Consider the following 14,897-nt stretch of genomic DNA (forward strand, 5'->3'; position numbering starts at 1 on the left):
TTTAAGTAGAGAATCGCATGTGGAAACACCATCAAGAAGGTTTTTTTTGCTTAAGTTATGTGGAACCCAAACATGAAAGCAATTCACATAACCAAGCTGGTGCAAATGATTTTCAGCGCTTGATTTGGACATTTTGAGTATGTTGCCTATCTCCCACGTGGTATAATGTTGATTGTTCTCAATTAGTGTCTTGATTGCTATCAACTTCAACTGGCCTACCCGATCGTGGAGCATCATCCAGCAAGAAATCTCTAGCACGAAACTTCGTAAATCACTTTTGACACATTTTTTCAGTCACAGCACCTTCTCCATACACGGAACATATCTTTTTGTGCATTTCAGTTGCATTTTTACCTTTCTTGAAATAATAAAGCATATTATGCAAAAAATGTTGCTTTTTTAATCCATGTTCGATATTAAAATGGCTACACAAAAATTCACTAATTTTAGTAAGTCTTTTTTAAAATGCATGCTGATATGACAGCTGTCACAATACAGTCTAACAAAATTGTTTCGAATGAAGTTAAAGATGACAGTGCTACTAGAGCCATCTTATGCAAAAAACAGAACGAACTCTTTGGCCAACCCCATATGTGTACATGTGTATGTATATGTGTATTATTTTTCAGATTCTTTTCCATTATAGGTTATTACAAGATATTCAGTATTGTTCCCTGTGCTATACAGTAAATCCTTGTTGTTTGTTTTATATATAGTGGTATGTATCTCATAATCCCATACTCCTAATTTATCCCTCCCCATTACCCTTTGGTAACCATAAGTTTGTTTTCTATGTCTGTGAGTTTGTTTCTATTTTATATTTAGATTCATTGTATTATTTTTTAGATTTCACACATAGTATTATATAATATTAGCCTTTTTCTGTCTCCGTATGATAATCTGTAGCTCCATCCATGTTGCTGCAAATGGCATTATTTCATTCCTTTTTTATGGCTGAGTAATATACCATTGTGTATATATACCACATGTTCTTTATCCATTCATCTGTTGATGGACAATTAGGTTGCTTCCATGTCTTGGCTATTGTAAATCGTCCTTTTATGAACATTGTGCTGCATGTATGTTTTTGAATTAGAGTTTTTGTCTTTTCTAGATATATGCCCAGGAGTGGGATTTCTGGATTGTATGGTAACTGTAGTTTTCATTTTTGAAGGAACCTCCATACTGTTTTTTATAGTGGCTGCACCGGTTTACATTCGCACCATCAGTATAGGAAAGTTCCTTTTTCTCCACATCCTCTCCAGCATTTACTATTTGTAGACTTTTGCTGATGGCCATTCTGACTGGTGTGAGGTGATACCTCATTGTAGTTTTGATTTGCTTTTCTCTAATAATGAGCAACGTTGAGCATCTTTTCATGTGCCTGTTGTCCATTTCTTTTTTGGAGAAATGTTTGTGTAGGTCTTCTGCTCATTTTTTGATTGGGTTGTTTTTGTTTTTTTTCTATTGAGTTGTATGAGCTGTTTATATGTTTTTGACATTAATCCCTTGTTGGTCGCATCACATGCACATATTTTTTCTGAGTCCGTAGGTTTTCTTTTTACTTTGTTCATGGTTTCCTTTGTTGTGTAAAAGGTTTTAAGTTTGATTAGGTCCCATTTTATTACTTTTGTTTTTATTTCTATTGCCTTGGCAGACTGACCTAAGAAAACATTGGTATGATTTATGTCAGAGAATGTTTTACCTGTGCTCTCTTCTAGGAGTTTTATGGTGTCGTGTCTCATGTTTAGGTCTTTATTTTACGTTTTTTTGTTGTATATGGTACGAGGGAATGTTCTAACTTCATTGATTTACATGAGGTTGTCCAGCTTTCCCAACACAACTTGTTGAAGAGACTGTCTTTTCTCCATTGTATATTCTTGCCTCCTTTGTTGAAGGTTGATTGACCCTAGGTGTGTGGGTTTATTTCTGGGCTCTCTATTGTGTCACATTGATCTGTATGTCTGTTTTTGTGCCAATACCACACTGTTTTTATTACTGTAGCTTTATAATATTGTTTGAAATTTGGGAGAGTTATGCCTCCAGCTTTGTTCTTTTCCCTTAGGATTGCTTTGGCAATTCCAGGTCTTTTGTGGTTCCCTGTTACTTTTAGGATTATGTGGTCTAGTCCTGTGAAGAATGTCATGGGTAATTTTATAAGGATCGTATTAAATCTGTAGATTGCTTTGGATAGTATGGCCGTTTTACCAATATTTATTCTTCCAAACCAAGAGCATGGAATATCTTTCCATTTCTTTGAGTCAACTTCAGTTTCCTTTTTCCTAGTTCTCAGTTTCCTTTTTCCATGTTTTATAGTTCTCAGGGTATAGGTCTTTCACCTCCTAGGTTTTTTTCCTAGGTATTTTATTTTTTTGTATGCTGTTGTGTCATATTATTTATTTTTAAAAATTACCTTAATTTTAAGTTTTGTTTATTTCTTTGGCTGCACCGTTCAGTTTGCAGGATCTTAGTTTCAGAACAACGATTGAACCCAGGCCATGGCAGTGAAAGCACTGAGTCCTAACCACTGGATCGCTTGGGAACTCCTTGGATGCTATTTTAAATCAGATTTTTTTTACTTTCTCTTTCTGATATTTCATTGTTAGTGTAAAGAAGTGCAACAGATTTCTTTTTTCTTTTTTTTAAAAAAATTATTTGTTTATTTGGCTGCATTGGGTCTTAGTTGCAGCACGTGGGATCTTCATTGCTGTGTGCGAGATCTTCGTTGTGGCATGCAGGATCTTCAGTTGCGGCATGCGGGATCTTTTTAGTTGTGGCATGTGGGATCTAGTTCCCTGACCAGTGATCGAACCAGGGCCCCCTGCATTGGGAGCACAGAGTCTTAGCCACTGGACCACCATGGAAGTCCCCAGAAATGCAACAGCTATCTGTATATTAATCTTGTATCTTTCTACCTTGCTCAAGTCATTTATTAGTTCTAATAGTTTTTTTGTGGCCTCTGTAGGAATATTTGTATAGGGTATCATGTCATCTGCATATATTCACAATTTTACCTCTTCTCTTACAATTCAGATACCTTTTATTTCTTTTTCTTATCTGATTGCTGTGCCTTTGCCCATTTTTGTATTTGGTTGTTTGGTTTTTTTGGAGTTGAGTTATAGGATTTCTTTATGTTTTCTGGTTATCAATACCATTTCAGATATATGATTCAGAAATACTTTCTCCCATTTTGTGGATTGTCTTTTCTTCTCTTGATAGTGACCTTTGATGCACAAAAGTTTTTCATTTTGATGAAATCCAGTTTATTTTTTGTTGTTGTCTGTGCTTTTGGTATCATATTCAAGAAAGCATGACGAAATCCAATGTCATGAAGATTCCCCCTCTATTTTCTTTAAAGAGTTTCATAGTTTTAGCTACTATTTTTAGGTCTTTGATGCATTTGGAGTTAATTTTTGTATGTGGTGTGAAGCAGGCATCCACTTTATTCTTTTGCATTTGGTTATTCATTTTTTCCAACACCCCATGTTCAAAAGACTGTCGTTTTCCCATTGAATGTTGTTGATACCCTTCTTGAAAATCAGTTGACCACATATATGCAAGGCTTTATTTCTGGGTTCTCTATTCCATTGTTCTATATGATTGTCCTTTTGCCAGTACCATACTGTTTTGATTATTTTAGCTCTGCAGTTAGTTTTGTTTTTTTAATTTAAGTATAGTTGATTTACCATATTGTGTTAGTTTCAGGTTTACAGGAAGGTAGTTCAGTTTATATATATATATATATTCAGATTATTTTCCATTATAGATTATTACATGATATTGAATGTAGTTCTCTGTGTTATACAGTAAATCCTTGTTGCTTTTGCAGTTAGTTTTGAAGTCAGGAATTGTGAGTTCTTTAATTTTGTTGTATTTCACAACTGTTTTGGCTGTTCAAGATTCCTTGAGATTCATCATGAATTTTAGGATGGAATTTACTGTGTCTGTGAAAAAAACTGTTGGAATTTTGATAGGAGTTGAATCTCTAGATCACTTTGGGTAGTATTGTCATCTTAACAATATTTATTTGTGTCTTTAATTTCTTTAAGCAGTGAAAGTTTTCCTGTTTTGCGGCTTTCCATAAGTCTTTCAATTCCTTGGTTAAATGTATTCTTAAATACTTAATTCTTCTTGATGCTATTGTAAATGGCATTGTTTTTTTTAATTTCCTTTTTGGATTGTTCATTGTTAGTTTGGAAAAATGCAGCTGATTTTTGCGTGTGAATTTTGTATCCACCAACTTTACTGAATTTGTGTATTAACTGTTAAGAATTTTTTGTGGTATCTTTAAGGTTTTGTACATGTAAGATGTCATCTGTGGACAAAGATAAGTTTACTCTTCTTTTCCAGTTTGGATTATAATATGCTATTTTAAACAGTTGTTAAGTGAACAAAAATGTAAAGTTAATTACCAATGATTTGTTTGTAAAAAAGACCATTTTTGGTCAGTATACTCATGAACATATGTCCAAATTTTAGAGACTCTATATGGTCCATTGCTAGAAGACAGCCACCCATCTGTGTGAGCAGGTAGATGAATGGGGGAAAATGAAAAATAGTTTTTGTTTTGTTTTTGTTTGGCCATGCCGTGAGGCTCGTGGGATATTAGTTCCCCAAACAAGGATTGAACTTGCGCCCACAGTAGTGAAAGCGCTGTGTCCTAACCACTGGCCAACCAGGGAATTCCCGAAAAATAGTTTAGGATGTTACCATTGTGGAAGACTGGGTAATGCATACACAGGATCTTTCTTACAACTGCATGTGAATCTACGATTATCTCAAAATGAAAAGTTTAATTTAAAAAAGGCTAGCTCCTTTACACATATACTTCTCCAAATAATGCAAAAGAGGTGAAACACTAGTAATTTTTAGAACTCCACATTTCTCATGGAAGAAATGTTGTAAAACATTCAGGGTGAAGAAAATGGCCCATAGTTAAAAACACTGACATTAGTACTTAAAACTTGTCTGAAATCCAGTCATTTATGATATGGTTAGCTTACATTAGGAATTTAGAATTTTTTTGGTTCTCTTGAAGATAGGTAGATTAGATGTCATTGGTCATTTACATCAAGCCCATGTTGTAATTGTGTGTTTGTGAGTATGAAGGCTGATCAGATTCTTCTTCAATCAAGATTTTTAACTATTCTTAAGGATCATTTTAAGGACTTGTACCTAGAACCTAGAATTAAGTAATGTATAGTACTGGTGGAGTAAGCTTCACATTTTGGTGGAGGAGGAAGAGAGTGACAGCCACGTCTGGATTTAATAAAAATAACTTAGAATAGTTCACAATTATAAAACTGATAAGTTAATGTGTGCAGTTTTGCCTTAGGAAAAGATCCTTCAATTTACAAAAGGGTTGATAAGTGTTGTCTTTCAAACAGTTTATTTGGTGTGTTTAAAATATCATTTCCACAAATAAGACTTAATTCCAAGGACCATCTCCAATGTATGACTCTAGAAATGAGGCAGATTTTAAAAGCTGACATCAGAGCTTTTATAAATGAATGAATATTTCCCTTCTAAATAGTCACCCTTGGAGGCCATACTGAAACCAATGATGATGTCATTCCTGAGGATACTTCAAGAACTCTCCTTTTGTAACCAATTTAGAAGACATGCAAGAAATTAAGTCTTCAGGAATACTTTGAATTTTGGCAAAAACTATTTTTAATGCACCTGATAATCTTTCATTATTCACCATACTTGACTCTAAATGACATTTGGCTATTTCCAAATATCACATCTGCCCTTAGAGAAGATTTTTCAAATGAGTGGGCAAATTTTTTAAGTATCAATTTTTTTTCACCATTGGACTTATAGCTGGTCTTATAATATATAATATTACACAAATATGTTCATTCCTAAGAATGCTGTCCTTCAGAGAACAAAAAAATTCTGATTGTATCCTCTTGTTTTAATTTTTTCATATTGAGGTACTATTAATGGGCTGCATTGATTTATCCATAGTCTTGACCTTGTTCAGCTACAGTATGAATTCATGTGATAGCTGGCTTTGTGGTTGGATTGCTGTGAATTCTAGGAATGAGTGCGATAATCATTATGCTGGTTTGCTGTGCTCTTTCATTTCTAAAGTACAGCGCTTTTGCTGTTTGGTAATCTGTTGATGAAACAAGATGTAGAATGACATCGTCCATTCTTATTTTTAGATTTTGGTTACCAGGAATATTGTGTGCCATTGGTTGACATGTAGCGTCTTTTCCTCTGGTTCCATTCTCTAATTGAAAATTAAGGATACTGAGTGACTTGATGATAATTTTTTTGTACATCTGGTTCATTTCCAAAGGAAGGTTATGGCAAAAAGTAGAAACCATACCCTCTTGGTACCTATATTCTAGAGTCAAGTTTGTTTTAAGATTATTTAAAACAACCCTCTCCACCAAAACAACCAAAATCCCACACACAATGTCTAGTTGCAGTATGCCTGTTAATTTCATTTCTTTTTCGTTCACTAAATATCTTGGGATCTTCCTAACCAAACGTAGAAAAATGGTACAGAGGGGCCACTGGGTTTGGAGCCCAGCACCCTGCTTGAATCAGGGTGGTATCTGGCCCATGAAGGCCTGACTGAGATGTTACCTGTTTCCTAATTTTTTTTTTTTTTTTTTTTTTTTTGCGGTATGCGGGCCTCTCACTGTTGTGGCCTCTCCCTTTGCGGAGCACAGGCTCCGGACGTACAGGCTCAGTGGCCATGGCTCACGGGCCCAGCCGCTCCGCGGCATGTGGGATCTTCCCAGACTGGGGCACGAACCCGTGTCCCCTGCATCGGCAGGCGGACTCTCAACCACTGTGCCACCAGGGAAGCCCCTAATGTTTTAATGTGCATTCTTTTGATGATTAGTGAGGTCGGTGTGCTTTTTCTCCCATTTTTTTTGGTTACACAGTTATATTCCCTTTTTAAAAAATTTTTTGTCTTTTATTCATTTATCTACTGGGAATTTAGTATTATTATTTTTTGGCCATGCCACATGGCATGCAGGATCTTAGTTCGCCCACCAGGGGTCAAACCCGTGCCCTCTGCAGTGGAAGCATGGAGTCCTAACCACTTGACTGCCAGGGAATTCCCAGTATTATTTAGTATAATAAGAATCTTTATCTCTTTATTTTCAGATGAGTTTGCCTATTAAATTTTGGTTATTTTTTTGGAGGTTGCATGCAGAAGTTTTATTTCTTATGTAAAGTTTTATTACTTACATACATTCTTTTTTTTTTTTTTTTTGCGGTACGCGGGCCTCTCATTGTGGCCTCTCCCGTTGCGGAGCACAGGCTCCGGATGCGCAGGCTCAGCGGCCATGGCTCACGGGCCCATCCGCTCCGCGGCATGTGGAATCTTCCCGGACCGGGGCACCAACCCGTGTCCCCTGCATCGGCAGGCGGACTGTCAAACACTGCGTCACCAGGGAAGCCCTACTTACATACATTCTTGAATTCCTTTCTCTATTTTGCATTTTCCGTTGAGGTGAAATTCACATAAAATAAAATTAACCATTTAAACCATTTTAGTATATAATTTAGTTTTTAAAGTTTTTACTAAATTCACAATATTGTACAATTGTCACCACTTTCTAATTCTAGAATATTTTTTTGCCCCCAAAAGATAACTTATACCACCCAATTTCCCCCTTCCTTTATCCCCTGGCACCCACTAATCTACTTTCTGCCTCTGTGGATTTGCCTACTTGGACATTTTACATATATAAATGGAATCATCCAATATGTAGGAATTTGTGTCTGCATTTTTTTTTTCAGTATGCAAGCCTCTCACTGTTGTGGCCTCTCCCGTTGCGGAGTACAGGCTCCAGACGCACAGGCTCAGTGGCCATGGCTCACGGGCCCAGCTGCTTTGCGGCATGTGGGATCTTCCTGGACCAGGGCACGAACCCCTGTCCCCTGCATCGGCAGGCGGACTCTCAACCACTGTGCCACCAGGGAAGCCCTGTGTCTGCATTGTTTAGCACAAAGTTTACAATGTTCATCTGTGCTTAGTATAGATGAATATTTCATTCCTTTTAATTGGGGTATAATATCCCATTGTCTCTTCATCAGTTGATGGATATTTGGGTACTTTTCACTTTTTGGCTGTTATGAATATTGCTGCTATGAACTTTTGTGTTTAGTTTTTTGAGTGTGGGCATATGTTTTCATTCTCTTGGGTATATATCTAGGAGTCGAATTGCTGGGTTATTTGGTAACTCTGTGTTTAACTTTTTGAATTACTACTAAAATGTTTTTCATACTGACTCCCATTTTACATTCCCACCAGCAGCGTACGTAAGTTCCAATTTCTTTCCATCCTTGCCAACCCTTATTTTTTAAAAAATTATTATCATATCCATTCTAAAGAGTGTAAAATAGTATCTCATTGTGGTTTTGATTTATATTTTGCTCTAATGATTAATAATCTTGAGCATTTTTTCATGTGCTTCCTATTTGTGTATATTCTTAGAATTGTATATCTAACTTCTGTTTTTTATCGAGGTATAGTTGACTTACAAAGTTGTGTTGATTTCTGCTGCACAGCAAAGTGATTCAGTTATAAATATATATACATTCTTTTTTAAAAATATTCTTTTCCATTATGGTCTATCATAGGATATTGAATATAGTTCTCTGTGCTATATAGTAGGACCTTGTTATTTATTCATTCTATATATAAAATCTTACATCTGCTACCCCCAACCTCCCATGCTATCCCTCCCCCAACCCCCTCCCCCTTGACAACCACCAGTCTGCTCTCTATGTCTATGATTCTGTTTTTGTTTCATACATAGGTTCATTTATGTCATATTTTAGATTCCACATATGTGATATCATGTGGTATTTGTCTTTCTCTTCCTGAGTTACTTCACTTAGTATGGTGATCTATAGTTGCATGCATGTTGCTGCAAATGGCATGATTTTGTTCTTTTTATGGCTAAGTAGTATTTCATTGTATATATGTACCACATCTTCTTTATCCATTCATCTGTCAGTGGACATTTAGGTTGTTTCCATGTTTTGGCTATTCTGAATAGTGCTGCTATGAACATAGGGGTGCATGTATCTTTTTGAATTATAGTTTTGTCTGGATATATGCCCAAGAGTAGGATTGCTGGATCATATGGTAATTCTGTTTTGGCTTTCTGAGGAACCTCCATACTGTTTTCCACAGTGGCTACACCAACTTATATTCCTACCAACAGTGTAGGAGGGTTCCCTTTTCTCCACACCCTCTCCATCATTTGTTATTTGTAGACTTTTTAATGGTGGCCATGCTGACTGGTATGAGGTGGTACTGCATTGTAGTTTTGATTTACATTTCTCTAATAATTAGCGATGTTGAGCATCTTTTCATGTGCCTGCTGGCCATCTGTATGTCTTCTTTAGAGAAATGTCTATTTAGGTCTTCTGCCCGTTTTTCAGTTGGGTTGTTTGGTGTTTTGTTGTTGAGTTATTGTATATCTAAGTTGTTTAAAACCCATTTCAAATTGGATTTGCCGTTTTACTGTTTAATTGTAAGAATTCTTTACATTATTAAAAGGGTATACATTTTATAAAAGGATTATTTTATTATTTTTTATTTTTTTGCGGTACACGGGCCTCTCACTGTTGTGGCCTCTCCCGTTGCGGAGCACAGGCTCCGGACGCGCAGGCTCAGCGGCCGTGGCTCACGGGCCCAGCTGCTCTGCGGCATGTGGGATCTTCCCGGACCGGGGCAAGAACCCGTGTCCCCTGCATCGGCAGGCGGACTCTCAACCACTGTGCCATCAGGGAAGCCCTATAAAAGGATTATTAATGCTTTTTCAGATATATGATTTGAAAATAGTTGTCATCAGCTATGTGGGTTGTCTCTTCACTTTCTTGATGGTATCTTTTCATACACAGAAGTTTTGAATTCCAATGAAATAAGTTTTATCTGTTTTCTTTCTTGCTTTTCAGTTTAGGAAATCTTTTATTAGAAATGGGGTATATGTTTATTTTCTGCATTTTAAACTTTTAAGTTTTTTTTTTTTTTGCGGTACATGGGCCTCTCACTGTTGTAGCCTCTCCTGTTGCGGAGCACAGGCTCCAGACGCGCAGGCTCAGCGGCCATGGCTCATGGGCCCAGCCGCTCCGTGGCATGTGGGATCTTCCCGGACTGGGGCACGAACCCGTGTCTCCTGCATTGGCAGGCGGACTCTCAACCACTGCGCCACCAGGGAAGCCCTAAATTTTAACTTTTTATAGCCCTGTTTGTTGGATTACAGGTACACTTATTACATAACTTAATAGGATATGCTGTGATAATTTAGTTATATAAATATTTCCATGGGAATCTGTGAGCTCTTCTAGGTCCTGTTCTATTCATCTTAGTGTTGGTCATTTATACATTTATTCTGTTCTAAGCAGAAAATAGAATAATAAACAAAAGAACTACTGAAGGCTTCCAGAGACTAAGTGCTCAGGAAATATATTTGATACATTACTGGATTATTATTTTAAATGATGTAAAGCAAAATCTCATACTACCAGCATTTTCCTTGAATAGTACTTTTTAATTTTTTAATTTATTTTATTTAAGTATAGTTATTTTACAGTGTTGTGTTAATTTCTGTTGTATAGCAAAGTGATTCAGTTATACACATATGTATATAGATGCATTCTTTTTCGTATTCTTTTCTATTATGGTTTATCACAGTCCTTGAATTATACTTTTTTAAAAAAAATAATTTTGTATTGGAGCATCGTTGATTAACAATGTGTTAGTTTCAGGTGTACAGCAAAGTGATTCAGGTATACATATATGCATATATATACATTCTTTTTCATATTCTTTTCCATTATGGTTTATCACAGTCCTTGAATTATACTTTGATTGTAGATAAGTGTACAGGTAGATTTTGTTACTCATGTTTTCATATCCTCAGTGAAATAAAGAAAATTCATTTTCTTTCTTATTTTAAGTATGCATTCTTTCAGACCACTTACAGTGTAGATATATTTTCAGTTTGTTAAACTTTATATTTAATTTAATATATGACCTGGTAAGTTAGGATATTCTTAAAATTTTTATTTTGACAGTGAAAGCAAGTTGAATACATTGGTGCAGAAGCTTCATGACTTTCTGGCACACTCATCAGAAGAATCTGAAGAAACAAGTTCTCCTCCAAGACTTGTGATGAACCAAAGCACAGGTAAATTGAAAAAGGATGTGTAACATCTTCTAGTCTATTTTCCATTTATTTTTGAGCAGGTGCAGTTATTAAAGTCTTTAATAGCCCCTGTGTACCTAGTAGTTAGATAATATCTGATACTTGAGATTTTAATTCAGATAAGTAAAAAGTATAAGGTTTTATGGTTATAGGTGCTTAGAGAAGCATATACTTAGGGTTTTGTGTGTAATAGAAATGCTTTATAGAGGTGGGTGATGAGGTTATCTGTTTAAAATAGATAGTATTAGAAGTTGTAGGAATAGTACAGAAATATATTATCCTAGAAGTTATGCATGTATTACGAGTTACATTTTTATATTGTTTGATAACTTCTTTGAGTAGATTTGGTACATAAATTTGTTTTTAATAAAAAACAACATCTCCTCTCTACCTCCATTTTTCCTTTTTAAAAGTATCTTGTATCATATATGATGATTACCATCATTTGTTTTGAGGTTTTTAAGGGTAGCCACATATATAAGAGGTGAATACACACACACACGCACACACGCACACACGCACACACACGTACTTGCACACAAACACAATATGTACAAAAAGGGTGAAGAGTGGTAGATCACAGTGAAAAGTTCAGCCATATGTGTAATTAGAGTACCAGAAGGAGAAAAGAGAGAATGGGTCAGAAGCTGAATTTGATGAGATATTCACTGAGCATTTTCTTTTTTTTGTTTAAAGATTTATTTATTTATTTATTTTATTTATTTTTGGCTGTGTCGGGACTTAGTTGTGGTGTGCCGTCTCTTTCATTGTGGTGCTCAGGCTTCTTTCTAGCTGTGGCGTGAGGATTTTCTCTTCTCTAGTTGTGGCGCGCAGACTCCAGGGCTCTGTAGTTTGCAGCATGCAGGCTCTCTTGTTGAGGTGCGCAGGTTCTCTCGTTGAGGTGCGCAAGCTCAGTAGTTGTGGCGCACAGGCTTAGTTGCCCCATGGCATGTGGGATCTTAGCTCCCTTACCAGGGATCGAACCTGCATCCCCTGCATTGTAAAGCGGGTTCTTTACCAGCGGACCACCAGAGAAGTCCCTCGCTGAGCATTTTATAAAAGTGAAGAAAGACATCAAGCTGTAGATTCATGAAACACTATGAACCCCACGCAGGATAAATAGAAAACTACAACTATGAATATCATAATTAAACTCCTAAAGAACGAAAACAAAGAGAACAATCTTAGGAGCAGCCAGAGGAAAAATGTCTTTGCTTTTTGAATGTTGAATGTTCTGAACAACAGTAACACTGATAGCTCATTTGACGACAGGAATTTTAGAAGCTGGATGATGAAGAAATGATTTATTTAAAGTGAGAAATGAAAATAATTGCCAGAGTCAAAGTTTTCTCAGTGAAAACATCTTTGAAAAGTGAAGGTGGAGTAAAGATAAAAAGTGAGAACTTGATGTCAGCACACCGACACTAGAGGAAATAGTAAAGGGTTTTCTTAAATGAGAAGGAAAATAATTCGAAATGGTGACAGCAAAATACAGGAAGTTACAAATAACAATGGGAGGGATAAATAGGTGAATAAAATGAAATATGTACTTTTATCTAATCCACAGTCCGTAGTCTTAATTCATAAATTGCCCCAACAGTGTTTTCATAGGTAACTTCTCGCCCCGCAAGTCCAGGATCCAGTTGAAGATGCCACATTGTAAATAGTTATTTGGTCTTTAGCCTTTTCATATCTGAAACAAGCTGGAACCATAACATTTATCAAATGTACAGATATATTATTTTGGTGGTTGTCCCTCAATGTGGATTTGTCTGATTAGTTATAATTAGATTGGGATTTTTAATTTTTGGCAGGATTGCCATGTAAGTGGCATTATGTTCTTGTTCATACATCATATCACAAGGTACGTGATGTAATCTCCCCGTTTATTGGTGATGTTAACTTAGGTTACTTGGTTATGGTTGTTTTTCTAGGTTAAGCCACTGTAAGGGTATGATTTATTCCTTTGTAACTAATTTGTTGAAGATTACTTTGAAATTAACTTAGGTTTTTTTTTTTTTTTTTTTTTTTTTTTCCCGGCACGCAGGCCTCTCACTGCTGTGGCCTCTCCCGTTGCGGAGCACAGGCTCCGGATGCGCAGGCTCAGCGGCCATGGCTCATAGGCCCAGCCACTCCGCGGCATGTGGGATCCTCCCAGACCGGGGCACAAACCCGTGTCCCCTGCATCGGCAGGCAGACCCTCAACCACTGCGCCACCAGGGAAGCCCCCTTAGGTAGTCTTTTCATCATCGGAAGTGAGCTTTTATGGTTTCTTACTGCAAATTACCACAAACTTGGCATCTTAAAACAACCCGGATTATTTATTTATTTATGGCTGCATTGGGTCTTCGTTGCTCCACGTGGGCTTTCTCCAGTTGTGGCAAGCGGGGTCTACTCTTCGTTGTGGTGTGCAGGCTTCTCATTGCAGTGGCTTCCCTTGTTGCGGAGCACGGACTCTAGGACTCTAGGTGTGCGGACTTCACTAGTTGTGGCATGTGGGCTCAGTTGTTGTGGCTTGCGGACTCTAGAGCGCAGGTTGAGTAGTTGTGGCACATGGGCTTAGTTGCTCTGCAGCATGTGGGGTCTTCCTGGAACAGGGATCAAACCTGCATCCTCCACATTGGCAGGTGGATTCTTAACCACTGCACCACCAGGGAAGTCCCAACCCAAATTTATTATCTCATAGTTCTGTAGGTTTGGAGTCTAGGTGGATTTTGATGAGCTCTGCTAAGGGAATCACAAGGTCTAAGTCAAAGTGACAGTAAGACTATGTTCCTTTCTGGAGACTCTGTGGAAAAATCCATTTCCATGCTCATTCAGGTTGTTGGCAGAATTCAGTTCATTGTGGTTGTAGGCCTGAGGTCCCCATTTCTTGCTGACTATTGGCCAGGATCCTCTCAGCTCCTTAATTTCCTCTCACATGGCCCCCGCCATCTACAAAGACATCAAAAACATGTGTCTTCCTCATGCTTTGAATTTCTCTGACTTATCCTTTTGCTTCTCTGCACCTTCTGCACGAGCTGGAGTCATTTTTCTACTTTAAAGGTCTCATGTGATTAGACTAGACCCCCTCCTTCTCACCACTTCCCAGTGAGCTCCCATTTTTAAGGTCAACTGTGCCATTTTACATAGCAAAACCATGGGAGTGTTATTTCCTCACGTTCACAGGTTCTGAAGATTCGGGATCATGAAATCTTGGGGACCATTCCTAGAAATTCTGCCTACACCACATCCATTCACGATTCTTGTGGCTCAATGATATGTTACTATGGTGGGTTCAAAATCATGATGTTCTGATCTATCATTCCTCCTATGTTTTAGTTGGCATATTACTATAAGGGAGAAGTTTACATTTCTATGCTCTGTATTCATTTGTTTATATTAGTATATACTAATTTTTTTCTTTTTCCATGAACATTTTCTTACTGTCATTATTTTAATATCCAAATTGTACCAGTATTGGCTAGTGGGAACCCCTTTTGTATGGCTCCTGCAGACCTTTTCACAAGTCTTCATCAACCTTGAGCACTTTCTTACTTTCTGCTCTCACAAGATGTTCATTATTTACTTTGCACTGTCCCTTCCCCAGCCATGGAATCAGTTATTTCTCCAAGGAGTTCTGATTCCTTTTAGAGGGATATGGTATTTAGAAAGCAATATCTGGGTGTATGATGTGCTCATTGCCGCCAGGATGTCTGCTTC

At 37.2% G+C, this 14,897-nt stretch overlaps 1 protein-coding gene across 6 annotated transcripts in view; it reads left to right on the top strand.

Moving 5' to 3' along the window:
• The window catches only part of ATRX (ATRX chromatin remodeler), a 249,016-nt gene that overhangs the window by 41,861 nt on the left and 192,258 nt on the right, over positions 1-14,897 (top strand). For all 6 annotated transcript variants that reach the window (XM_030849631.2, XM_030849624.2, XM_030849626.2 and 3 more), the window contains one exon: positions 11,065-11,177. In XM_030849631.2, the coding sequence (XP_030705491.1) occupies positions 11,162-11,177 (16 nt within the window). In that variant the 5' untranslated portion in view covers positions 11,065-11,161. The remainder of the gene's footprint in view (positions 1-11,064; positions 11,178-14,897) is intronic.

Source organism: Globicephala melas, chromosome X, assembly GCF_963455315.2.
Source record: "Globicephala melas chromosome X, mGloMel1.2, whole genome shotgun sequence".
Classification (NCBI taxonomy): domain Eukaryota; kingdom Metazoa; phylum Chordata; class Mammalia; order Artiodactyla; family Delphinidae; genus Globicephala; species Globicephala melas.